Consider the following 27942-nt stretch of genomic DNA (forward strand, 5'->3'; position numbering starts at 1 on the left):
GCAGTGGTCAGCACTTTAATGCAACACAGCACATGGGTCAAAGGGCAGGCAAGGGTCAAAGAATGCCATTCCTAAGGTTTCAAATGACCCTTGCCAATTGATTGCTTACACATTCAAGACTCCCCTTTATGTTAACTTCAAATTTAGCCTTGGAGCCATGACCCCCTCTTCCCTTTCCCCTCACAAAGCTCTGGAGTGCTCCATTTAAAGAGGATTCCTGGCTTGTTTACAATGGGTAATGTGAACATTTACCCATTAATTTTATGCAAATGCATTTTGCTTGGTGGTTCCAGAACCCACAATTTGCGAGATGTTAACATGTTAATAGTGAGTGAACAATGCTTTACTGCAGAAGAAGCTATCCTTCTGTGCATATTATATTTAATTGTTGTCTTTTTTTTGGTATAACAGGTGTTAGGAGCAGACAACAAATACCGCAAAACCACAGTGAAACATTCATGAAGGCACAGGCATCTTCCATGAGTCAGAGAAGGCACACATTTAAAATAAGTCAGCTAAGACTTGAAAACATTAAAAATGCACACAGAAGATTAATGTAACATCCCACCTAAGAGAACAGCATTGTTTAATATTTAAATTAGCAATACATTTTTGTACAGAGAAAGAATAGTATTAGTTTTGTATTAGAAAAAATAAGTATTAAATAAACTTTTGCCATATGTCCAGTATATAAGACCATAATCCCCAATATCATGACATTTACAGTATAAATTACATGTGGTGATTTACAGTGAGTATTGCATATACCTTATGTTCTTTATAGAGTTACATTGTACCAGGAGAGTAAGGCAAACTCCAGCAGAAATCCAGCATTCATCCCAATGGATTTTACAGTAAGAAAAACCTAAAGGAAATCAGAGAAAACCAGCAACTGATAACTGTTCATAAATGTACATAAACAATGAAATGTGCGAAATGCAAATTAATAGGATTTTAAATAAAGCAACAGCAACATCTATAAAGAAGGAAGGGTTTTCTTTATAAAATGTCTCTCAAGCCACTGTTGCAACACTTCTTAAATATTATTTTAATACCTAAAGATTTTATACTAAACAAAAATAAATAAATAAATCATGTTTCTCACTTTTACATAAAGTAGCTGATAGAGGTTTTTTGGACAAAGGGATGAAAAGAGGGTTTTCATGTAATGCAATTCTACAGCAGTGGTGCACAACAAAGGCAAATTCAGTTGAGGATTTTGTGCCAACTTTTGTTCATAATTTCTTAGTTAGCTCAATCATATCTTGGTTTGACATTTGTATAGGCACCAGCCACAGCCACAGCTGCAAGTGTATCGTAAAGTCTTTACTGTGCTCAAGTACAGGAGTGAACCAGCGTAGTCTGGAGAGCTGTCAGAAAACTAAAACTGACTGCCCCCCCAGGACCAGAGTTGTGCACCCCTGTTCGACAGTATACTATATGAGCATTAACTGTGTTACCTGGTGGGCCTGGTGGTAGTTTATTAAACAGTAAAGTATATAATGAATGCATTGACAACACAAAACATGCCAGAAGTAAAACCCTCATGAAAGAACCCTCATTCTGAATAGGTCAATATTATAATCTAGACCCAGGGTTTTTAACAGGGGGTCTGCAGACCCCTGGGTGTCCTTTAAAGTCCTGTAGGGTCTCTGGCCAGACTTCATATGCAATGACTATATATAGATTTGGGAAAATATTTCAAAATATAAAACCTTTTTTTATTTAAATATAGCCCTTTTTAACTTATAATGGGGTCCCCTGGATGACTCTGGGGCCTGGGTGGGGGACCTGGGATCAGAAAAGCCTGAAAACCCCTGATCTACAGCGATGGCAGATTCATGGCAGTCAAGTAGAGCATGTGGCAGTTTATGTCTGTTTGTAGCCTTCACACAACCAATGCACACAGAAATCGCTTTAATTACAAGTGGCTGTAGTCTTACTGTAAGTGCTTCTTATCTGGTATATGAAAAGTAGCCAGAGTGTTTCTATTAATCTTTCTGGTTTATGAGACTCAAAAAAGGGAATGTATTCTATCTGTGCTTTCTTAATTCTGATCCTGAAGAGCTACACTGAAGTAGCTAAGAATGATAATGATGCACGCATATAGATGACTGTGAGTAAAATAGTTAAAAAGAAAGTCCCTGTGTAATTAAAAACATTCCATTTAATTTTGTACAAGGAGAACAAACTGTGCAAAGAGTTTTTTTCATTCTGAATGCCATTTAAAAAAATAACGAAGGGGAGAAACTCAACTCAACCACAACCAGCATTGTCACATCAGAGATTTGAATGTTGCCACCAATCAAAAGTACAAAACAGAATGCTCAGATACACCTATTTACTACCCCAAAAGCCAGTATAAATAAAAAATGCAGGTATGCAAGTTTCTGAAATAGATGGAAGATAAGAATGCCGTCCTTTTAAAATGGACATGAGATTATCTGCCTTTAAGCTATTAACATCAACCATGGCTTATCTGTTTCATAACACAAGTGCTCAAGTATTTTAAGCTCCTGATGTCAAAGGTCACAGTGAGTACCACTTGTGAAATATTTGACCCAAGATTACAAATCTTTGTGCTTTTCACTCATGACCTTTTTAAAGAAATTGATAATGCTTCCCTTAAGATACTGTTATCTTGTTTTGTACAGACAGGCTTATTAATGCCTAACATGCGCAATACTGGAGGATCGCTACAGAACAAGCCAAAATAAGTTTTGATTCAAAATGAAACAAATGTATAATTTGAAAGAAAAAAGTTGAAAAGAATGCAAACACATTCATATAATGTATGCCTTTCAGAACAAAATGTCAGGAAGATGGAATTATTTTGCCATCACCAACCACATGTGTACAATATGTACTCTTTAATCCTAATGTCATTTTGCGCAGCATAGTCAAATCCTCTAAAAATCAAATAAGAACAGAAAAGAAATTCCGTTGGCCCCTCAACAACTTTTCAGAACACCAGGCCTATGTGCTCAGTCCCAGCCAAAGTTGTGGCCAGTCATTTGGTAGAACTTAAGGTTGAAAGGTCTGTAGAAGTCCCTGAGCCGAAGCAGCACTTCAGGCGGGATGTGGGGGTGGGCGCGGCCCTTAGATTTCCCCAGGCAGCGTGGGCGGCTGCTGCCCTCCGGCTTCTTGAGGCAGGGAAAGCCCTTAGTCTGATTGAAGTAGAAGTGCTTGTCGGTGACGACGCGCTTCAGGCCCAGGAAGTCCTGCACTCGGCCCATCTCTCCCGCCGGGTCGGTGACCAGCCGTTCCCCACTGACAAACAGGAGGCCCGAGAGGGGGAAGTACTGCAGCCAGTTCTCCAGGTGCTTGGCGTAGATCCCGATACGAACAGCACTCCAGGAGGTGTCTATGAGCCCCCTGCTTGAGTTCTTGAAGACCAGGTTCTGGAAGGAGGGCAACCCTGGGTTTTTGGACAGGGTCTGGGTGTAGTCGGACACGGCCCTAGTCACAGGGTCCCGAACCACCACAATGAGTTTGGTGTGACGGCTCATGGCGAACACACGGTGTGGAGCCTCCTTGGTCACAAAGTAGCTGGGCGTCTTCTCCATGGTGATCTGGCCATCCAATGTACGAGGCATCAGGTTTCTAATACAGAGACAGGAGAGCATATGTCAGAATAAGACGATCAGACTAAAACTAGTCTCACATTTTTCCTGCCTCTAGTCAATATTCAGATACATATATTCTAATATATAAATTTGCCCGCTGCAATCCCATCCCAATTTGAAATGTCCAATTTGTGAACTGTGTACAAGAAAGCTCTTATATGCCCCCCTGTCAGCCAGCTCAGACGAGTGAAGACAACTTGCAGTTCTCTTCTGAACCACGCAGTGTCAGCCAGATGCTTCTTTTCACACTGCAGCCACAGGCCACGCACATGCAGAGTGGGGTGCGGAGGAGACCCAATCATACGTGTGCGCAGAGAGAAAGCCACGGAGGCCTGGATGGCAAACAGAGGTTGCTTGAGCAATGAACACTGCTATCATCAGCTACTGAATCCCTCCCATATATCCCTTCGGTGACATGAAACCAATTGTGCATCACCCCTGTGGGGCAGGCGGCCACAATCAGCATTTGCACGGGTCAGATTTGATCCGAGATCTTGAAGCTACACATGAAGCTACACAGCAGCCCTTCAGTTATCATTTTGAAATGACACAGCTGGCAATAATATCACAATTCATAGGGGAAAATTGAATCAATTTCATTTCCTTTTTTTGGTCAAATTATAAATGTTTTTTTTCATATCTTAAGACTATGTTTGACTACATTTGTAGACATATTATACTCTTAGCCTTGCAGTTACATATAGACATGATACGTTGTGATGAATTGACAAAAATCTATAATGACACTAAAAATAACTACTCAGTTTGATCAAACAAACAACACACCGCCACATACTGGGACATGTCGAATTAGCTTTGGTGCCTGTGGACTTACAATATGAGCAAGGCTGTTACCATATGTTACATATTACTGAGATATTACTTTATGTTTCATTATTACAGAGTGCAGACTACACCCCCCTTGACTCTAATTCAGATGTGAAGGTCTTTGGTTTCTACCTTATTATTAAGTTAACATCTTGTGATTACATTAATATTAAATATTTATTACATTAAATCTTAGCCTTGTGAAATACATGTGTGATGGAATGCCAAGTGAATGAGAGGTTACTCAAAAAAGCCACAAGCCCCAAAGAAACACTTAACAGTAATTTCCTAGAGACAACCTCTGCGTTTTCATGCTTGTCAGAGGCATGGTTTTTTCCCTAGACCCATAAGCCCTAATCAAAAAGCATGGATGTAAGATTTGGCCGTGCTTCTCTTCAGTGAATCCTCTTCCCATCTCCATGAAGCCTCTTTTATTGACCATCTTGAAAACATACAGGGGTGATAGTTTTCATAAGAAGGACATGCATCGCGCTACTGTTATGAGTTTCTTCTTGTTTTGCAACAGTCTTGGCACTTGTCTCACATGATCGGGGTTTCAAAGGGTGTATTCTTAGACTACACTCACATTCTCTAGTACAGCAGATGGTTCATATGTGTTTTCTGTAGCTTGCAATGATGTTCTTGCCATAGTGTAGTAAATTTTAATAAAAATGACAAACAAAAAATGTGATGTGAAAGTACAGTGTGGGAAAATACCATCTACCAACCCCCATATTTATAATCATAGCTTAATTGATTCTGATAATGTAATTGAGATTTTATGAGTCAAACCAAAATATGCATGCATGGTTTTATTCTTAAATGCAGAAGCAACTTTAAAAATGACATCTTCAAAGCTGGATGCAATTTTTGAGCTTTAACATATTGAGAGAGATGAGGCATGGATTTTGTTCTTAGGTTTTTACATTAAAAGATTGACTAATTTTAATGAACATTAAATTGTGTCGCTTGAAGCAGTCATTATGGTACATTTTTGGCTATTTGTTTTTAAATCGTAGAGGACATGTGGTCTAGACCTACTAAGCAGTGTTCCCTCTGAAATACTTTATTACAGCTGGAAAACATTTGCAGATTTTCTTAAATGAACTCCTTGGCTTGGGAAACTTAATGGAAAAAAAGAAAGCGAACTGTTTTGCTAAAAACAAGAAATTATGTCTAAGTAAAAACAGCTAAATGAACAATTATCATTTGTAACAGTCTGTTTAAGAAATACGTATTGCAATTATCAAAATCCATCTGTAAATCTTAAAATGACTTCTATAGCACATAGTATGTTGTTTACACATAAAATATTTTGAATCTTGCTCTTCAATCTCTGGTTGGCAAAAAAACAAGTAAAGTACAACATAAGTCTTAAGATTTGAAGTGGCTAAACATATCTGTCAATGGACAGGCACAAAAGCAAATCCTAGTTGGAAAGCCAACCTACAGTCCTCTTACTATTGTTGTATAAAATAATACATGCATATGGATTAACCACTCCTGCCTTGTTTAGCCCCAAGATGAAGAATGTTTATGGCTGAATATTTACAATAGCCACAGAATGAAAAACATGAGTGTAATATGGCAATGCATGAGTAGGCCAGGCAAGTCATGATTTCCAATGTTGAAAATGTGGGAGGAGCCCTCGGCGGGATTTAGCCATTAGATTTGAGGTGGGATAGGTGGGTGGTTGTCACTGAATGGGTGAGTATTACTGAGATTGACAAGGCAGCACAGTGGTCAGTTCTGGGGGAAAATGTTTCACCCATCCTGTCATTTGAGAACAACCCACACCTGTGAGGAAGCAAACATGCCTGATTGAAAATGCACAGGGTAAACAGAGAATATTACTGTTTCTGTGATTTAACCCCAGGATGTGCACTCTAACCCAGACCCACATGTCTCAAGAATTCCCACTGATGACCTCTATGGTCTGCCACAATGTGGATGTCCCAAATTATTTCATCTTTTCATTCCTCCATAATTTAAGGTTGTGTTAGAGAGTTAAATATGAGCGTGATGGTCTTTCTTTTTGATAACAATCAGCAGTAGTGCAAAAGGTAACACGGCTGGGCTAAGTATATGTACAGAACTAAGTGCATGTTTAATTCAAAGCAATCAAGCTAATGGAAGCCATGCTGGGCAGGCCTCGCACGTTGACACAATGTTTACATTTTAGAGTGCTGGCCTGTAATCACAGAATAGCTTGGATAATACACAAAGCTGAGAAGGAGGCCACACACTGGTAAAGGCCAGCCAGTCATCACTGGAACAGGGAGTGCAGCCTGATAAGCTCTCCTGTCCAATAAAAAAGTAGCGTTTCTGCACCTCAAACTGTGCCCAAGCTAATTCAAAGCAGCAGCATGCCGATCGGGCAGAGCCTGGTGTTCTTTTGTAGCTTATCGGTTTGTAATTTATCATTATCAGCAGACGTGGTGTTTTAAATTTTTACACAGGTTCTGAGGGGCCCCTGTCCTGCTGTTTGTTTTAATCACACCTTGCGCCGCTCTCTCGGCAGCTGTGGCCCGACGGTTGACCCGTCGCATGCTGTAGCATTTATCACCACACAGACGGCTATCAGCATGCTGTTTACAGGCTGGGGAGGGATGTGTGGGTGGCCCAACACGCATTCGCTTTTTAAGAGGGCCCAGGTTCACATGCTCTACTCCAGTCTACCTGCTTGTAATTCAATGTAAAATCTCGCCACCTTTCACACTCTTGTTATTTAACTATTTGGTAGCCTATGTATTCATGACTAATATGAAGACATCGCTAAGTGATGACACATTATTTTATTTACAGATACAGGCCTTGGTAATATGCATATGTTTGGATATTAGCGCAAACACAGCAGATTCTTATTTTTTCAAGTCTGGATATTCTAAGATCTTAAAATGTCACCCTTTTACTGTGCCATGTCCGTTTCCGTTCTGTGAAAGGCTCTTTGTCACCTGGTTCAGAAATGAAGATCAATATGTTGGTCTCTGTGGTTTGGGGGGGGGGGGGGGCATGATGGGGGTGGGGGTGGGGTTGGGTAATGGAAATGAAGTTCGGGGAGCCTTTCTGTCTCTGTCACTTACACCCATCTGAGCTTGTGTTACCTCTAAGGGGGCAGGCGTCATTTCTGTAAATGAGTTTATGCAGCTCCGCCGTGTCTATCAATAGTTAATGATGCGGTTTTTTCCCTGCTTTCTCTGCCCACTCTTCCTCACTGTCTCCAGTACGCTTCCTCTCTTCAGTTACACTGGTGCCAGTTTCTTGAATGCTGAGGCACTTTCCTTTCCTCCAATTATTTCTGTCAGATATTTATTCTCCACACGCCCCTGCATTTTCCAAGATATCGTAAGCAATGCCACTGTAAGGACATTTTGATGGGCATGTAGTCAAAACTGCCAATCCAAACAGAATTACATGTCCAAATCTGTGACAAGCGTGTAGTTGCTGAAATACTAACAAACTAAAAACAATTACTTGCATACGTAGCTACAAAAACAATTACATACTGCTCTTGGTAGAGTTATACTGATAATTCTTCACTGCTCTTAACTTATAAATTTCCTGTTATCTAGTCATGACTGAAGCTCTGTATCTGTGCTCTAGGTCACGTCCGTGGCAGAGGTAATAAGGTCAACATGTGTGTCCTGCGTGTGTGTGCAGTTATGAGCCTCTGTCGGCTGCCCAGGTCTAAGGGTTGACGGCTTTATGGACCCTGTCTACCTAACATTCACTCTCACTTCTGTGAGATGAGCTCAAGGCAAGGTCTGGTACTCAAAATTAATTGTTTTCCCTAGAAAAAGCCACTCATTTACGTTGTAAATCATTACATGTGAACAAGGCACAAAGGATGTAATTTACAAGGGGATTCACCTTTTCATTGGAATTTAGGCACTGAAAACTTTGACACTCTTCAGAAGAGTACAGTCATCCTCTCATAACATATCTGTGCTCTTCTTAGTGTGTTCTACGGATTTATTCAAAATACTCAACTGAATGAAGCACAAGCACAGATAATCAAGCACAAGTTCCTTGCATGAGGGAACCATGGAAGATATAAGTAAAAAGGAAAACCTGGGGTGCCCTTACATATAAAAATGAAATTGCATCTTCCTAAGATAAATGGGCACACAATAACCAGCGCACACATATGGGTTCTGCCGGTGAGGTCTGCATATTAGTGAGCGTCATGTGTACAGCGGGAGCACTTGAGCAGGTAGGGCAAACAGAGAGGTCATTAACTCCAGTCCATTGGAGAGCTAAATGCAACAGCACACACTGAGAGCTCGGCCAGGGGCTTTCATCGGTGTTTGTCCACTGAACGCAAGACTTATTTCCCCACGGCAGGGTGCAGCCCAGCGGCCCATGAGTGTAAATAATGGGCAGAAGTTTTGATTTATAAATGGCTTCCCTCTCTCAGGAACACACCCTGATGCTCCCCCCGACTGAGGCAGGGTCAGCCTTCTACCGAGCTACCAATGGCACAGGATGCTCCAACATCTGGCAGCAATAAGGCTCAGAGCAGAGAGACGTGTTTGCTGGGATAGGAAGTCCTGTCCCTGGTTTCAAAGCTCAGCCAAAACTTTTTTTGAAATTGCTGTTGACTTTTTGTTATGCAAGTCTCCGGACCAAGCCAGACCAGACCCGACTGTTAGAGGATTACAGGCCTTTTCCCCCTCAAGGTCACAATGAGACATTAATGATTAACTGAATGAGCTACAGACCACCATGTAACTGTGTGTATTTGTATATTTTCTTCAGCAGTCAGTCCCACTGCACGCACAAAGCTTGGAGCGCTTTATATACTGTGAAGACATTTTTCAGTGAGCACCCTGTAAATTATCATGCTGGTTTGGAAACTTAGATGTTGCACAGAAACATGCTGGACAGTCAAAACATGCAATAAAATTAAGGAGAGCAGGAGTCATACTGCATGCAGTACACAGCACCAACTGAATTATGGGAAGGGTTCATAAAATACCATAAGACAAAGAAAATTCTCTTCACAGAAAATTAGAGACCTTTTGGCCTCCATATTAAGACACTGAAAGATAGGAATAACAAGGCTAAGAAACTGAGACAACTGAGCTGACCTTTCCAACAGTCTCAGGTAGTCAATAATATGCAGGGCTGCATTTGAAGCCACATATGTCATTGAAGGGGACTGAATGGGAGAAAAGGGAGCAGATGAACAATTAGTAGCACCTTTTATTTCTGCAGTTATAACTCCATGAATGTTTGCTTTCTGGTATGACAGCAAAATGTCACCAGTGTGTATTGAATGGTATGTAGGCTGTTCCAGAATACTGTGCTATTTATAATACTATCTCTTATTAACCTCTTTGATGACTGGTGTGAAAATGCAGGCATATCCTATATTTTATGAAAGCTACCGCCTTTGTGAAAATATAAATGTTCATTGTCTTTGAGAAATAAATTGCTTTGTTTTCCACCAGAGATCAGTCCTGTATGATTCAAATAGATTTAATCTGAAAATCTCATTGCATCAGTGCATGAGGACTGCAGGCATGTTTAAATTTCAAAAAGAGCTATTGTGTCTCACACCTTTATTGTAAAATGTATGCAGCATCTGGAGAGGTCATTATTTGTGAGACACCTTCCTTTATTCGCAAATCATTATTCCACCACATGTGACAATGCTTTATCCATTGACGTGAGCAGCACATCATGCAAATCTCATGATTAAAAGGGTGAATGCATGCTTAGCAATACATTTAATATAATGGAATGCAATGTGATTAACATAATCATTAAATGATAAGTCAATATAAATATATAACATATATAACATTTATATTGCCATAGAACCTCCTGGTATTTAATGTCAAGAACATTGTTTTTACACTCACAATTAAATGTAAGTGTTGGTTCTCTTCATTGTTTGGGAGGCAATTAGTTTATTAGTAGATTTTTTTTGTCCACAAAATAAATTAAAAAACGTGGCACATGCACTCGTGAATCAACGTTAAGTTCACATTTTGACTGAATTCACGCCAATGTCCTGTAATTATGGTCAAAAGAAATCTAAGCATGTATGTGTATGAGGGGGAAAACTTTACTGGATAGGTTAAGAGGAAATGTTTTCTAAGGTTCCTTAAAACACTAAAACTATTCTTACTGCTATGTGCTTCCACATGTAGCCACAGAGCCAAGCTCAGTGTTCCCACTGTCAGAGCACACAGCGCTCTCCACCTCAGTAAGGCTTCAGTCTCATCAGCCCGAGAGAAAAATATGACATATAAATATACAGGCGGTTGAGTGCATTTGTAGACTCTGAGAGATGGTCTGTGTGTGATTAAGTGCTCTGGTGAGAAACGGCCTTGTCATTATTTAGGGCAAATGAGAGCTTCATAAGTTTGTGGGTTGCAATTAAAAGGCAGCTGTAAGCAACAAGCAGCCCTATAAAAGAGCAGTAACAACCAAGTCCAGCAGCCAGAGACAACAGGGGTGTGGGAGGATGCCTCAGAGATATGGCATGTGCTCTCCCAAATGGAACTGCAACTGTGTGTCATGTTCATCTATTGCTGTCCTCACTAAGCTAAGTTTTTTGAGACTGCCAAAAATAATAACATGAGGCATCACTAGGTCTAAGATCCACTCAAAGTCAATGTGATCATTCGGGCCTGTTTGCTTGAGGAGGTACTTTTCTGAGATTGAGAGAGGGGAGAGGAAGGAGGAGGGGGAGGGCTATGTCTGTGGTTTACTCAAATTGTTTCCCTGTATCAGATGGGAAAATCTGTGTCTCTCTAATGTAACCCCTGCTTCAGAAGTCTCTGAGATTTTGTGAGTTTATCTCTTTGTGCCGGGACACAACTGCCCACACCCAATGATGAACAGACAAGAGGAGGAAACTGAAGGTTATATTGCTGTGGGCAACTTCCCCATCAATTAAAACTCAAACTTTTTCTACTATATTACTACAACACTCAGCTTTGGGGATAACAATATAACCGCTTCTAAGTTTTACTGCAATTAGAAAGGGGCATCTTGCACTTTCAGGTGAGGAAATTAAAGGTGCAGAAATATGTTTTTAAATTACTGTTTGTTTCAACACATTTCACAATTAAAACATTCCAAAGCTTTACATTTCCACTGGACACTTTACGGCACAAAAAAGTTTTGGGAAAGAGAGGAAGGCAGAACAGTACTTGTGCTTAAATAACCAGTTACTGTACTGTATGTGAGATTACTGCGATGATACATTGAAATGCACTTTAACTTCTAAAGAGAAGCAGCCAGTATTAATTATGAACCTTCAAAGGAACCAATGCAAATTATACCCTACTAAAGCGTGCTGAAATAATGCCAAGGTGCAAACCAGCTTATTTAACTTCTGTTAAATGCAAATAGAGAGATGCAAAGCAGCATTGTCCTAACTATAAAAATGCATTAAAAAAAAGTAATTAGCCATTAGCTAAAGTCAAAATTGTTACAAAAAAATGAACATAATGAGGGAATGGACATGCAGAAAGAACACGAGATTTCCAGCTAGTCTTTCATTTCAGTAGTTTCTTATTGCCATTAAAGAAGCAGATGACCATTTTTAGGTAAAGCCAGCTTTAAACTTCTACACTCTGATTTCTCTTTACAGTCAGTAGACCACACATTGTATGGCAGAAACTGTTAGCCATGATCTTACCAGTACAGATACAATACATGAAAAGGACTAAGGAAAAATACAAACAAAAGGCAAACAACCCAACCCCTATGTTTTTTATGTATAAAACCAAATAATAATTTCATAGTCATATAATAAAATGTTGAAAGTCTAATCTTACATTTTATTCTGAGTATTACAGACAGTGCTAAACCATAACAGCTCTTTAGAGTGGGGCTGAAGCTGATATTTTTGTGCAGCCTTGTCATTCAATCCCAGCTGCGCTACGCAGGCACTTAACACTATATAGCATTTCCCCCAACTGTGTTATTACTGCAGTGAGCGAAAAATGACATGTCTGAAGTTTTTGCTCAGTTTAATGAACATTTTCAAATGAACCAGCGTGCACCTCAGAACATTATAATTTACACCATATGGCCTTCAAATATGGGCCCCTTGGCACCTACCCAGCTCCACACCATTAAGATGACTTGTGACTGGACGGCACAGAAAACCACTTCCCAGCCTGTTAAAGATCTCACTCCTTGCGGTTTCTGCTTGTCCCTGGTGGCTGCCCTTAACTGACGTACAGGGACCGTTGTGGAGAGAATGAGCTGGAAAGATCCCAGCTTTGCCCAAAAAAAAGCTCCACACCCAGAAAATGGATGTGAAGCCTTTTGATGTGCAGGAGTCCTGTACTTTCATACGCGCAGTCTGAATCCATATTGTCGCACTGTCAGATCTCCATGAAGGATATTTAACAGCGGTTCTGTGCCTCAAGGAGCCATTTCTGACAGAAAGGAAGCTGGCTCAAAGACAGGGCCTCGTTGTAAATAAACCTCACCCCTGATTTTTAAATGTCTCCCATGAGGACAATTTGTACAGCTGTTCAGTCCTCTCTACTTCAAAACTGTTGATTCCTAGACAGCAATGGCCTGGGAAAGAGTATTCTTCAGTGCAGTCAAGTCATTCCTTAAGTTCTAATAAAATATACATTATAGAAAATCTAAAAGAAAATCACTTTTTTCCTTTTATCAGTTTATCACTCTGACTTTGCATCAGTATATGGACTGCCACAAATGACAAAAGTTATTTACTTAACACCATGGAACTGCTGTTTTTATGACTGTCTAGCCCATGTTAAGGGTATACTTAAAGGCCTCAGGACTCCAGAGTTGAAACACAGATGCACTTGTATGCATGTTTACACGCAAACACCCACATAAATACAAGCATGCATACACCACCTCGCAGTCTTTGCCATACATAGTATTTCATCAACTTCATGCCTAGAATGATGACGCAAGGCTTACTGTAGTATAAAATGACTTTATCTCTAACTGGCTTACCAAAAGGCAAAATGACACTTAAAACAGAGACCGGAACAAATAAAGGTGAATTACTCCAGTCCCAGGCAGCAGTCTATTTTAAAGCCCACACCCCCACCCCCGTCACCCCGAGTACTGCCAGACATCAAACAATGGTAGACAGGAACAACAGAGCATCACTGAGACAACAGCCCCACAAATGTATCATTAATGATAAGGCTGCAGCTCAAAAGCTAGTTCATGAGTATAAAACGGTAGGACAAAAGAGACCAAATGGGCAAGCCAGTAACTAGGCACCTTTATGTCAATAATAATAATAATAATAAGAAGAAGAAGAAGAAGAAGAAAAGATCATTTCATTGTACAGCTGAATATTTTACAAGAGAATTCAGGTTACGTGCTTTGCCCAAAGGTATCATTCAATTGAATCTCACATGCAATTTTTTTCTTGTAATCACAATCATAACTTATACCACCAGAAACATAATTTTTTTACAGCAAGCTTTCAGCTATCAGCCACAAATATATCAACTAAAATTAAAACAGCTACCACTTTCTTTTTACTTTCTAAAAACCTGCATTTAAAAGTTATGATATCTTATTATGTTAAAATATATGTAATTTATTTTTCTTTCTGATGCCAAAGTCTCTAACTGAAGGTACCTGGTTGGCTATTTTGGACTTTCTGTTGTCCCCTACAAACCAGATCAATCAGTGAGTGGTTTTAAGTTAGGAACCTGCCAGAGAGGAATTAATCTCTCTGCATAATCAATAGTCAGTCACGGTGGATCAATCTGTTTAAAATGTATTCATTTATTTTAATGAACAGAGAATACACAGGTCAGTCAGTAAGAAGGCAGGGGGAAAATGTTCATTCATAAATAACATATACCCTTTCTATTCATTTCACTGTTGTGGTCATGTGATGTTCAAAAATAATGTAAAAATAGTATCCAGGTGAATACATAATACTATCCAATGCGGACCCTATGTGCAGTGAAAAGAGTAGCAAACCGTGTACAGGAAAAAAAAGATCTGCCTTTTATATAGTCTTTTTTCTCTATTCAAAATTCAATTTCCCCTAGCCCTCATGCTAAATTAAAGATTTATGTTATTTTCTTAATTGAATTCTGATTGAAGAAGGTGTCTGACATCAAGGAGTAAAGGTCAAACAATTGATAACCTGTCAAAATATTGATGGCAGAGGTTGTGGATGAGGGCTTTTCGCAAATTGAAAAGCCAATGTGAACCTTTTAACAGGCCATGTTCAGCTTTCAGTATGTATTTGCCTGTTTATTCCAAGTGCTGATTTTCATAGGCATTTTCACAGTAATATTGAAAGAAGTTTGAAGGTCATTTTAAGAGTTATGGTATAATGAGTATTTGTTGGACCTATAAGACTACTCTCCTTAATATTTGTACCATCAATACATTGAGTATTTAGAATTGTGAATTTATTATTATTATATGTAAGAGTTTTAAGAGTTCAAGAGAAATCAGCTATTTTTCATACTTCTGAAGTCTTCCTGAAACAGAATTTATGCTTCATAAGCAAAGTTCTTAATAATGTTGTATACAAACTCCTGAAGAGAGAAATTCCCTGTTTCAAATTATAATTTAACATCAAAGCACTGGAATTAAGATTTGGCTAGCTAAATTCATACATTCATACATACTGCATTGAATATCTGTACATTTTAACAAATATGCAATGTTGAAATGTTACTTAATCCTGTTCATTTTCTTTCTGAATGACAATGCAATACATCCCCTGGACTATATCAGACTTATAAGTCTGATATTTGACAATTCACATCCACTGTCCGTTGTGTTCTTTTGACATGGTTACTGTCAATGAACAATTACTTCATTTTTTATAATTTGATCAAATGATGTAGCATGTAGGTGAAACAATAATTGTTATAACTTTGTAAATGTCTTTCTAGTTATATGCACAGGATTTTTTGCACTGACTGTTACCAGCATGGATCCATAGCTGCCACTCTAAAACACAAATATTCCGAACTGAGTTGTAATATGTAATGTTGTCACAGGGGAACATTGGGAAAAATGCTTTAAGAGAGGTTCTACCAAGCAGTTTTTCTTAAACTGGCAAAACTCCTAAAAACTTTAAACAGTATTTCAAATATTTTCCTCTGTAGATGTATGAAGACAGTCCAGAACCATGTAATGCATCAGTAAAATACTTATGTATGAATAATATGTACTTATTAAAGGACGGAATTATGGTCAAATAACTTGAATGGTCAAATGAAGTAATTTTTATCCAGGCAATGATTGCATAATTACCTTGGAAAGTAGGCTCATTTGCTTTTTTAAAATACTTTTTTTGCTTAGTCTTCCTTGTGGCTTTCATTGCTGTGGGTCTGAAGAAGTGGGCATTTTAAATGCTGATGAATCCATTGCATAATATGTTCAGTGTATGGTTGAGGCTGGTTTTACCATTAAACTAAACTTGCATGCAACAATTTGCTTTAATTTCTCGGAATACAAGAGGGAACACATTAAATTGCATGCTGGTTCTGCCTTTGGCTTATAAAACATTAATGTAAGTCCAATGTACATTCTTATTGGACTGAGGCAGTGGACTGGCGTCTATCAGTAAAACCTTAAAACAGCTCATCTGCTCTTAAAAAAGTGTAAGAATAATTACCAGCTTAATTGATGCCTATAAATCAACATCTGTTTTTCATGAACAGGACATATGAAGGAAATATAGACAATATACTTAGCTCACGCTAGATACACAAACAAAACAGCATGCTTATCAAAAGCCTCTCGGTGAAATGTTGCTGCAATAAGCACCGCAGCTATTGTACATTAAACATTATTAAGTATTTGCCTTTACCGAAATGTATTGACTGGATTTTCACACACAAAAACTAAGAATTTGCACATTTCCACCCAGGCAGAATCTCTTTATTCTAAGAGTTGTAACGGTCACCACCCTACTTTCAGTTTGCCAATGATAGTAAACTGGTAGTTTAACAGTATTAAAACTACACATTTAAATGGAAACATGACACATCAATATTAAATCATTTTTAAAGTGACAAATGACTAAAAATAGTTTTATATCCTTTTCCCCCTACAGTGTCTGGTTGCAACTTCAGAACAATGGTACTGCACAAAATCATTTGTCAATTCTGTTCCTCTAAGAGGCCAATAGCTAACTTCAACTTTTTCACTCTATAGTCTTATAATCTAACTTTATGTTGTATGATTATGTATTGAATATTATGACTGTGACCCTGATGACTTATCATCAACACTGCTTGTTGCCTAAACCTGTTTGTATGCACGTATCTGCTAAATGGCATCATTCCTGGAATGATCAGCATTTGGGGTCCATCACTACGAAGAATGAAGGCCTTTGCTATTACTTCAAACATCTTGAGACATCAAGTTCTGTATCTGATTGTCATAACATTGGATCTGATTTTCAAAAGTTTGTTGGAGAAAATAAAAGGTTACTACTAGCACACAAATGAAAGTTAAGCATCCTAATTTCAAAAGATTTAATAACTCATAACCTCATAGCTTCATAGTAACAGAGCAATTTCATATCTAATGATACAATAAGAGGTGACATAACTGTAGGTTAGTTAAACACTGAAATGGAGAAAAGTCTCAAAATGTCAAAGCTACATTTACAATGTTTTTTTGAGTGGAAACTTGGAAAAGTGAAAATAAGAAGTGTTAAAATCAGTTAATGGTCCCTTCCCTCTAATCTTCTGCCTGGACATTGTAATAGTTAGCCAGACAATGACAGCTTTGTTTATTCAAGTAATAAAGATCTGATTATTCTGAAGACAATCAATTCCATGTTTTCAACCATGAAAGACTTTCTCAGAACAATGTCCTTCTCTGTCCCCCACCCTTTTTCCAACTGTTCTGTGTTTGCTTTGTAGGGATTGAGGTCATATTTAAGAGGGTGATGCAGAATCAAACTCACACCAAATGCCACTTAAGAGGTGGCAGTTATAGGTCCCTTTGGCAACTTTTCTTATTCCTCTTTTCATTCAGAAATGTTAGCTCGCAAAAACAAAAATGCTACATAAAAAATAAAAAAGACTACAAAAATAAAGACGAAACAAAACAACTCATTAAAAAGCCAGGTTGTGCACCATAAAAACCAAGCAAGTAACTTGCTTGATCAGGCATTTTTTAATCCAGAAAAACATAATTAAATCCCACAATGATTCCACTGTTTTACAGATCTTTCCCTCATAAATATCAGACACATACGCATGCAAACAAGCTACTTGCACATTAATTAGCAATCATAAAAAAGTTGATGGCAACAATTTAAGCTGTGCAAACCAGTGCAGTGAAAACACCCTACTTAACATGGGTCATTTTCCTTTGTGTAACTTTTACTGAATAAAAGTTTTGTTATGTGCTTGCAATGTGTCTGTTTGTTGGCTTTTGAACACCCTCTCAGGCTGTGTCATCCTTTTTCAAGGATCAGTTGTTTCTGTAAATCATTGTCTCTCAGTGGCAGGATGACCCGCACAAAAGAAAGGGGTCACCCCTATGGGGACCCCTTACCCGCATTCACAAAACTGCCTCACACGGGGCTTCACTGCTCTTAGTCTTCATCTGTAACTGGCAGTAATTGCGGTATCAGATCCACCTGCTAGATCTGTGATCGTAGTTTTGTCATTGTTTACGCGGAGCCCTACCCACACATCTGGCATGCAGCGCTTGTTTTCTTCTGTAATCGTTTAGTTTTGTTTGGCCTCAAATTGCACGTACAGCATGACCAGGAAAACATGATACAGTCTGCAAGATCATCCTGCATGAGTGCTATTATTTATTGCTTCATCATCTCAGAATACCATCAATTGTTTCTCGTTGCGGCAACAAATAAGGGGTATCCATTATAGTACAGAACGCTCTGAAACAATCTGTTAATTGTTTGTAAATTATATATTATATTATATCCTCCTTGGGAAATGTTTTGCAGGAATTCACACTGACAAGTGCTTACCTTTCATCTGCTCTATTTGAGTACATTGAAAAAGACGTAAATTAAAGTGTACAGTAAACTTTGTACATTTGAGGTGTGACATCACTTAATATCTTGTTGCCCTGGTTCAAAATACTATGTGTGATGGATCGCTGAGAAGCTGTTCTCACTGTTCCTCTCTGCTGTTAGTGATGGAAGGTGCAGGATAGAGGAAGAAAAGAAGGTCCTTGCCTTAAGGCAGGCTCATTCCTCTCTTTAAAAGCATGCATGATGAAAAGAGATACTAATACCTTCTAGCCTTCTAGCCTCTAACCCAAAGATCCAGTGACAGGGAGAAAGCAGTAAATGCAGTAACCTCTGAACCTGACAGTAAGCACAAAGCACATTCTCTTCATAGAGCACACTAAGAGCAGGTACAGTCCAAACAGCTGACCTGCCTTGATATCATTTTTGTATGATGGACACGCAATGTGATGATCATGACTAGTGTAAATAAACTGGTGGCAATGTTGGGTTTAGAACATGTACAGTACATTAGCCTTTCCTATATTCCTTCCACAAAGAGGATTAAATCCTTGTCTGTATCAGCAGAACCATAGGAAAACAGCACGATGAAGGAAATGAGTGGATTGCATGAGCAGCTTTGATTTGAATAGCAAAATGCAAAAATGGACACAAATGAGCAATGGGCTCCCAGTGTCTATAATGTATGTGCATTTTGTTTAAGGCTTAGCTCTTAGTCCTGCCTAGACCCCTGCATGCTGTGCCCGAATCATCCAGTAAATACAGCACTAAAGACAGAAAGAAAATATTTAAGATTATTTCCTGACATCACATAGTCTCAAACAATATACTAATAGAACATATAAATACAATAGGTGAGCCAGAAGTAACTGTCAGTGTTTAATGGTGCTATCTAGTTGACGGTATTGGAAATTCAGAGGTAGGCATTATTCCAGCAGTACCCTAATAAAGAAAGGTATAAGGCAATCAATGAATGGGACAAACCTAATTTAAAGAAGCAATATTGGAAAGGACATTATACCCAAAAGCAAATTTATGGTGTAGTGAAAAAGTGCTACGTGAGTAATTTAACTATGCAGCAGCAGTAAGACCTAGGCCAAAGGACAGACTGGTCACCTAGAAGTACACATTCTGCACACACCATTTGAATGTAACAGACAGTAGCATGCAAACATATATTAGGGTTTATAATGAATTCAGAACAACTCCATTTGAAAGATTTTACATAAAATTTGTGACATGGCTATGCGTATATATATATCAAAACTGTCCAAACTGTCATTGCCTTAGTGATGTTACACATCGCTGAATTCAAACACTGCAGACTGTGAACATTGAGACTTCAGATTTCAGCTTGTGCCACATGTTTAAATGCTGTATTTGTCTTTTCCACTCAGTGGAACCACTTGGTGTATGACGGCATCTGCCAAGCTTACTTCAATGAATGACAATAATAAGATGAAGAATGTGCTCCCACACACACGTAATTGATCTGAAAGGCCACAGTTACCATCGCTCGCTCGACCGCATCTTTATCTGGTTACATGGTCGCACGGGAGGCCAAGCTGGCCCGGCTCTTTCCGAGCCGGCCTGTTACAGCACAGTGCTGCTAAAGCAATTTTCAAATTTGTACCCAGCCTCGCCTCCTGGAAGCCAGGTCTGCCACAGGCATTTCCAGGCAAACACTTAATCTCCTGCCTTTAAAGCACTGACAGAGAGCGTGTGTGAGAGAGGAGGGAGACGGGACCAGTGTGAAGGAGAGAGAAGCAGCGCCGGCGGACTAAAATTATCAGGGGAAAAGCGTTTCCATGTGCTTGCATGTTTCGAATTGGATGATGCTAAAAAGTAAAAGAGGAAGAAGAAAACATAAAAGATGAAATTACAGCTGTGAATTTTGATGATGTTTGTGGTTTCTCCCTCTCTGGTTCCCGTTTTCGCTTTGGCCATGCTATGCTCTCTCAGAACTGACAGAACCGTCCTCATGAAAGACTCTTTCAGATCTCCCAGATATCTGCACATAGTCAGGCCTTCACAGCAGCGAGCCAGTGAGCCACCCTTACTCACAGACTGGCTCACCGTCACCCAGCTCATCTTTTCCATTCGCATTAATTCTGTTACATACACAAAGAATACATTTTTCATTTTTGAAATTAAAAGCCAGTCTTTTCTCAATGTCTCTATGAGATACTTGACTAGCAGTTGTCACAGTAGTTTTCTCCTCCCTTCAAAGTACGCATGCGGGGTCCTTCCCTTGAGAGTATGTCATTGGCTCCCTGCCTCCTTTGATTACCCTTACAATCCCTCTAATGGCTGCCACAATTCCGTCGCGGCACACAGGAGAGCAGTCATGTGAATGAGGGTAGAGACCCCAGCTCCTCTCCCAACAGGCCTTTTACCACCATACTCATTAAACCCCTGCTATTGTGTGAGCTCAGATAAAAGCCATGTCAAAGCATGTAGCAGTCCTCTGCGTAATGTCATGTCAAGTGTGACAGGGTCATAATCTCTAACCCCCTTCAATGACTCCCAGCCAGCAGAGCTGATACCTGGCTGTCATTACGGATGCAAAATCCTTCTGGTGTTGACGGAGCTGTCAACAGACTAAGGACTACAAAAACCATTCTGTTTTTTTTCTGCACAAGTGAAAACCTATGAGGTGGAACAAAGCATTAAATACATGATGTTAAAAGCCCAGGGGCTGGACTGTGGGAGGCCATTAGATAGAAAACAATCGCAAGAGCACATCTCAGAGAGTCCAGAGAGTCTGCCTGTGTCCCAATCTGAAATGTGGAACTAGTGCTCTTAATTAATGCACGCTTGGTTTGTGTTGTCTTCCACTCACAGTGCAAACAGTGTTCCGTTTCCATAAGTACAGCTATTCTTCAGCTTGTTTTCTCTTTGTTGCATTATTTTAGCTTGTCTTATAGAGCAAGTAGATACATGTACAAACCAATGAATGATGCAAACATTGTGTCGACATGAACATGGACTTAAAAGTGTAAATTCACATTTCTCATTAATAAGATGCCTTTTACACAATTAATATTTTAAAAAATCTCTCTCTGACAACATGCACGGGGCAATTTCTAATTTGTCACAAAAGTTCCTGCTAAATGATCACATAATGCATTCACTGCAGGACCTAATTTGGCATATGCATTAACATGTGCCTGACTGATGAGAGCAGGGAGGAGTAGGGAGATCTGACATGTCCTCGCATCAACTGTCAACTTGCTAATGAAGGGGAGAAAAGAGCAGTCTGTTTATCCCATTGTCCCCATCGTCCCCCGCCAAGGCATTCTGAGTGCCAGCATTCTGGTTCTCTGTCACGAAATATATAAAAAGAACATATCATTTTTGATTATTAGGAGTGGAGTTTCATCCTTTCCTGCTTGATTTATTTTCCTGGCCATGTGCAACTCATCGTTCAAGCTGTGCATTGATTTATTGTTCTGTCTCAATGAATACAACAAAGTATGGTTAGAAAGCAGGGAAACTTTTACACCATGTTAACTACATTTTTATGGATCTAATCATGGATGCTAACTGCCATAGTCTGTCACTCTTACTCTAAGTGTGAGAAACACACTTAAACTATTTTTACATTTGCTGAATTTAATAAAAAATATTTAGTGTTCGTATCAGTTTAAGCCAAACTTGCCCCCCACCCCTAAAAGTGATAATAGACAACCTCTGAACTAATACAGTCTCTTTGAGGAATAGTGTCATGTCACGTGTCAAGTTACATTCAGGCAATCCCATGATGCAGTGTGGATACACATCAATCATAGTGCAAACCCCAGGGAATTACTGAGTCACTTCAACTCTGTGAGTGTCAGGTCAATAAACAGCATTTTATTGGCAAGGGACTGAATACCCTGCCAATGAGTGTGTCTCTAATCCCCAGTGTTTATTGACAAGTGATATTAATGAGTGAAGCACTGACAAGGTAGAGAAAGCTGCTCAGGAGAAATAATCAATTACACCACCCTTTGCGGTTGCTCTCTCTCTCTCTCTCTCTCTCTCTCATGCACACATTTTAATTTTGCTTTCTTACTATCAACCATACTCAAAGATTATATTCATGCAGGGCTCCCAATGTACATTCCATATTACAGATAATGAACACATTGGCCTTTTTTGACTATCAATTCACATGAGCCAAAATATTTGATATGTTTCCTAAAACATTGTCATTAAGACACAACTCTCAATACACCATTTGAACAGATACACCGGTTTACACAATAGCCTATTCATGAATTTACCTTATTGATTAAATGATCTCTTCGACAGAATAAATTAAAGATTGATTATTTATCGTAATATCATGAATGAAATAAAAAACACAATTCAGAAAATACTTTGAATGCATAATTAATGCTTAATCTCAGTAACAGAATTGTCTTTGGATTTAGGCAATGAAAGGCATTTTAGCTGCAAGCAGTTGACCCACCAAAACAGTTACCATGTCTAACAGATTTAAGTGGTGTATGCAACTACTTCAAGCAACTGCAGTACACATTTTATTCGTACAACTACTAATACAACTAAACAAATAACAACAACAACAAAAACAACAACAACAATAATAATAATAATAATAATAATAATAATAATAATAATAATAATAATAATAATAATGTTGTTGCTTATCTTGCCGGAGCACACTCCCTTTGGATATCTGGATGAAGAAAGTCTTAATCGCATGGACATTTTACGAAATAGGCTATATTTCACAAATTATTTAAACAGATTAATAAAACAGACTAATAAAAACATAATATATCCTCAGGCTATTTGGAGACTTTGGGATACCCTTCTGGAAAAAAGGTGCGCGTGGGAGGATGCTTCGAAATTAAAGCAGATGATTACTTTTGAACTATTGAACTACGTTTCCAGAATGGCAAGAATTGAACACGTCAGTGGCTAGCTATTGATTATGTCCGGTGATATAAATAGAGGCTTACTAATAATGCTTACTAATACGCATCTCCATATATTTGAAGTTTCACTGCATGTTATAAGTCAGTCAATTTTCTTTTTACTGTTCCCATTTTAATGATTTAGGCTAGGCTACTACGATTTGTGCGAGTTTATTAGGCCTACTGAATAACTAGCCTGCACAATAAGCAATTTTGAGACTAGGCTACTGGTGTCAAATTAATAGTCGCAGGTTTTAAGGCCATCAAGTTACGAAATTATCGAAATTAAGGTTAACAATATGTTGGCCAATTTTCAAAGTTTTATGCAAATTCAAATTCATTATTCCAAGGAAAACATAATTATTCATGATTATTTTCAAAGATGCACTTTCTCAAAGGCTGTAGATCAAGTAATATATGCTACGTGTCTAATTGGCAATGTAGCTAGTTCGAAGTAGACCTATCTTGTGTTTTTAAAAATCGTAGGCTTGTTCTCATTTAGATGACCACCGATAACTTTTTTTCTCAGGTGTGTAACACAAACACTCTATGAACTGTCCGTCAGCTATCTTCTAAGATATAGGCTATCTCTGAATATATAAGGAAGGAGCTTACCTGTACCACTCGAGTCCCTTGTCATAAAACCTATCGAAGAAGTGCGGTTCAGCGCCGACGGCTCTCACGTCAGGGTGAATACGAAGAAACTCGAGTAGCGCTCTCGTACCCCCTTTCTTCACGCCTATGATGATAGCCTGTGGGAATTTTTTGGTCCCGAAGTTGTTGAACACAGAGATGCTGTTGTCGACATCTTCTGTTTTCGCCCTTTCGCCGTTCGATATCTGTTGATGTACTTGTCCAATCTGTTGCAGGATGGAGTGTAGCTCACTCAAGTCAGGAAGTTCTGGGGCTGCCGAGGTTCTGTTCCAGTGGCCCTGTGCGCCAAGTTGGTGCTGAGGTAAAGGCGCCAAAGACCCGAATCCGTTATGCACGGTGTCCAGTGCATCGTATTTGTTTGTGTTTGTTAAAGTTTGATGGTCGTACACTGGTCTCGGAAGGGAGTCGCAATATCCAGTAAGACAGTAAAATAAATAAGTGAAAATAATAATCATGGTAAAAAATACCGACACTTTGGACTGCACCTTCAGTTGTCCAAAGTTGAGCCTAGTCCTCCATATACTACATCCCATGAGTCGCTATGCTGATCAATATGCAAGAGGCAAAACGTAATCATGCTTCATTACACTACCTCAAGTATTTCGCCTATTTTAAGCGGAAAAGTTAAATGGGAAGGCATGCCAAGAACCAATCTAGATCAATAGAACGTCAGGTCTAACAAGCTGAACAGTTGTAAACCAGTCCATGTGTTATACGAGGCAATCTTCCTGCATATGCCATGCATGGTTTTCATTTAGTTGTCATATTTTAAATAAATGCATGTCATCAATTTTCCACTCGCAAGAGCATTTCCAGTTAAGTAATGTCAATTGACAATTAATCCAGTGCCCCGTGTTTCACTGAGTTTGAGCTTTTGTGATAACTATTTATGTCAGTGATTCCAGAGAGACTTGCTTTGCTCAGTTGCGTGATCCCTCTTCGCTGTTCTGTCCCTCTCCCGGCAGCCAAGGTTTTGCAGACTCCTTTCCTTCTAAGGTTGTTATCCACGCCCTTTTTAAAACTCCCCTCCCCTTTAGTTCATCTGGCGTATTCTGGAAAAAGAAGCATTCTAACGTAAATCAGCTGTTAGGGAGAAAAAAATACGTTATATTATTGTTTCATTGATAACCCTTTATTTGCATAAGCTAGTCCACTTTCAGTGCATCCAAATATATTAAATAAGACAACAACGGGCATTAAATAATTAAAATGTATCTGAATTCTTACAATATCTAAGAAGAAAATTTATTGAGCATGTCCTGATTATGGTTGTCTATTTTGTGGAGTCGGTGATTAGCTATCATTCTCACACATAGATGAAAGGCACAGTTCTGTAGGACTGTTCTCAGAGAACTGACATAGTTCTCTCTGCCAACTGTCCGTCAGCACACACGCTGTATCGGAAGACAGGCTCACAGGCTGGACACAGGCTTCTTCCGTTTTTACACAACACCAAATGGGGCCGGACAGGTGCCATCTGTCGGAAACTCTCGTGGCCAGCGTCATCAAGAAGACAGTATTTTACAGACACTTAAGTAAAACATGTTTTCCTGAAACCCCGATAGCCTATATGTATTTGCATGTTTCATTAAATTAACTCATAGTAAGTCTTGTTTTAGATTTTACTTGTGAGGACAGAAAACTAAGCAAAGCGCAATTGCAAATGACTGACACCAAACATAGTTAAAGGAAACCATAATAATTTGCCAGCTAAGGGAGTTATAAGACATTCTCGTGTATTACTGAAATGCATTTGCAATCACCTGTGTACTGGATCACGGAAGAACAGATTTGTGAATAATGAATCTTATCCTTAGGGAATAAGGGATAAAAAAGGAAATGTTTCTTAACAGGAGGAACCTGCATCCTATACGTAAAGCGCCATCTGAAAAAAATTAACCCTCCTTTAAATCCTTATCACATTGTGTCCTGTTACAACTTCAAATTTTAGTGCATTTATTTTCAATTTTGCAATGGGCTTTCTGCATTTAGAGGAAATTTTGTCCATTCTTCCATGGAAATTTGTTGTAACTCTGCCTAAAATGGAAATTGCCAGTGGACAGCAAGTTTTAGGTCATACCACAGATTTTTAATAGAATTTAAGTCTGGGCTTTGCCTGGGCCATTCCAGAATACCAATATTCTTGTTTTTACGCCATTCCTTTGTAGCTTTTGCCACGTACGTTGGATCATTGTCAACCGCAGATCTACTGAAAGCAGATTGTCCTCAAAGAATTGCCTGTATTTGGCTTCATCTATCTTTTCCTTGATGGCAACAAGCTTCCCAGTCCATCCTCCTCGAAGGCAACCCCATTGTATGATGCTGCCACCACCATGCTTGATGGTAGTAATGGTGTTGCCTGAGTGCTGGGCTGTGTTTGGTTTGTGCCAAACACAGCACTTTCCAGAAGGTCTCAGGGTCTGTCACGTGGCTTGTGTGTTTCAGCCATTTCAGCCAATGAGTTCTTCATCTGTGTGAATATAGCTGGTCTTGGTCACTTCCCTGACAATTGCCCTTCTCATCTGGTTGCTCAGCTTGGTAGCATGGCCAAACCTCTGGGCTTTTCCATCTGTTTCCATTTTGTTACTGTGGACTCAACTGAAGGCCCTACTTCGAGGAAGGTTCAAAGCTTTATCAATCTTTTTTATAACCTTCTACAGCTTTTTGTCACCGGACAATTTCATCATGAAGTTCCACAGTCCTTAGACTTCATGATAGCCTGACTGATCTTAACTGCTGTTTTATTGTGAGACTTCACAAACTAATAATTTTATTATGCAACCATGCAACTGCACACCGGTGGATTTGAAATCGACACAAGTGGATATCATAAATTGTATTTAGTGTGATCTCTTAAGAAAATTGAATACACCTGGACCAATTTAGATTGTTAATACAAAGGGGATGAATACTTATAAGTCAAGTCATTTTCAGGTTTTCATTTTAATATAATTCTGAAGACATGGATATACTTATTTTCATTTTACAGTAGAAAAAAAGTGCAATTTAAAAATATTTTAATTAGACTTTGCTACACAGCAAAATGAGAAACAATCACGGGAATGGGGGGTGAAGGCACTGTATTTCTAAAAATACTCCAACTTGAAGTTTTGTATAAGAATAAACAGGCCGTTAGTAACACAGCTTGAAAACAGTACATTCTTTGGATGCTCTGTTAACACCCCCTGTAGTATTATTATTGTAACCAATAACCAATAAGTAACATTACAAATATTATGAATATAAAAACATAATTTACTGGCAATAATAATTGTACCCAAGTAACATACATAGATCTTTTTTTTGTTTGTTTGTTTTCATATACACATGAATGTAAGGCCATTTTGAACTATTGCTTGAGGGAAGCACATTAATTGAGTTAATTCACCTGATCGGCCATAATCAGATAAGGTTAATATAGACCATCTTTCTCTTGCTTTCTTTTTCAGAAATGAATCAGACAAACACAGGCATCTGCAGGGAAAGATGAATGCTCATTCAATGCCGGGGTCTTGCATGTGAAGTCAAGCAAGGCAGTTCATGTGCAGATCATTATCAAATCAAAGTCAGGTCGAAAACAGTTTTCTTTTCTTGCATCTATTTACTGAAGAGAGCAAGAATCTAGAATAGAAGGGAAGAGGGCCTTTTTGATTTTGGTGAAAGTTAGAGTCTGACATGCTAATGCACGATAATGACTACCACTCAAAGGAAGGCTGCAGAAATCTACTTTCAGATCAAAAACATTCTGTGCCTAAATGCACATCTTTGAAACATATGTATCCCTTGTGCACAAGTTACAAAATTGGTATGCATCCCTGCACCCAGGTGTATCCAATGCTGTGTCAGTTGAAAAGCGACACCGAAAAAATGTAAACTAATTTTTAGTGTGTGCATATTTCTTTCAAAATTTGGCAAGGATATATTATTTGACTGAAAATAACAAAATGGT

The 27942-nt window shown here is 38.9% G+C and overlaps 1 protein-coding gene across 1 annotated transcript; it reads right to left on the reverse strand.

Annotated features, from left to right (window-relative positions):
• Positions 1–364: 364 nt before the first annotated feature.
• si:dkey-121b10.7 (heparan sulfate glucosamine 3-O-sulfotransferase 6) lies at positions 365–24977 on the reverse strand. Its single transcript, XM_064322874.1, has 2 exons — positions 23955–24977; positions 365–3603 (listed from the first exon to the last, which is right to left on the reverse strand). The coding sequence occupies exons 1-2, from the start codon at positions 24524–24526 to the stop codon at positions 2985–2987; spliced, it is 1191 nt and encodes a 396-aa protein (XP_064178944.1). The 5' UTR covers positions 24527–24977; the 3' UTR covers positions 365–2984.
• Positions 24978–27942: the final 2965 nt, after the last annotated feature.

Source organism: Anguilla rostrata, chromosome 2, assembly GCF_018555375.3.
Source record: "Anguilla rostrata isolate EN2019 chromosome 2, ASM1855537v3, whole genome shotgun sequence".
Classification (NCBI taxonomy): domain Eukaryota; kingdom Metazoa; phylum Chordata; class Actinopteri; order Anguilliformes; family Anguillidae; genus Anguilla; species Anguilla rostrata.

Bases quoted from the DNA above. Each gene is read 5' to 3' on its own strand.
- si:dkey-121b10.7 (XM_064322874.1), bottom strand. From the start codon at position 24,526: ATGGGATGTAGTATATGGAGGACTAGGCTCAACTTTGGACAACTGAAG. The intron at 3,604-23,954 runs GTAAGCTCCTTC...TCTCTGTATTAG, and splicing joins AAGGGACTCGAGTGGTACAG to AAACCTGATGCCTCGTACAT.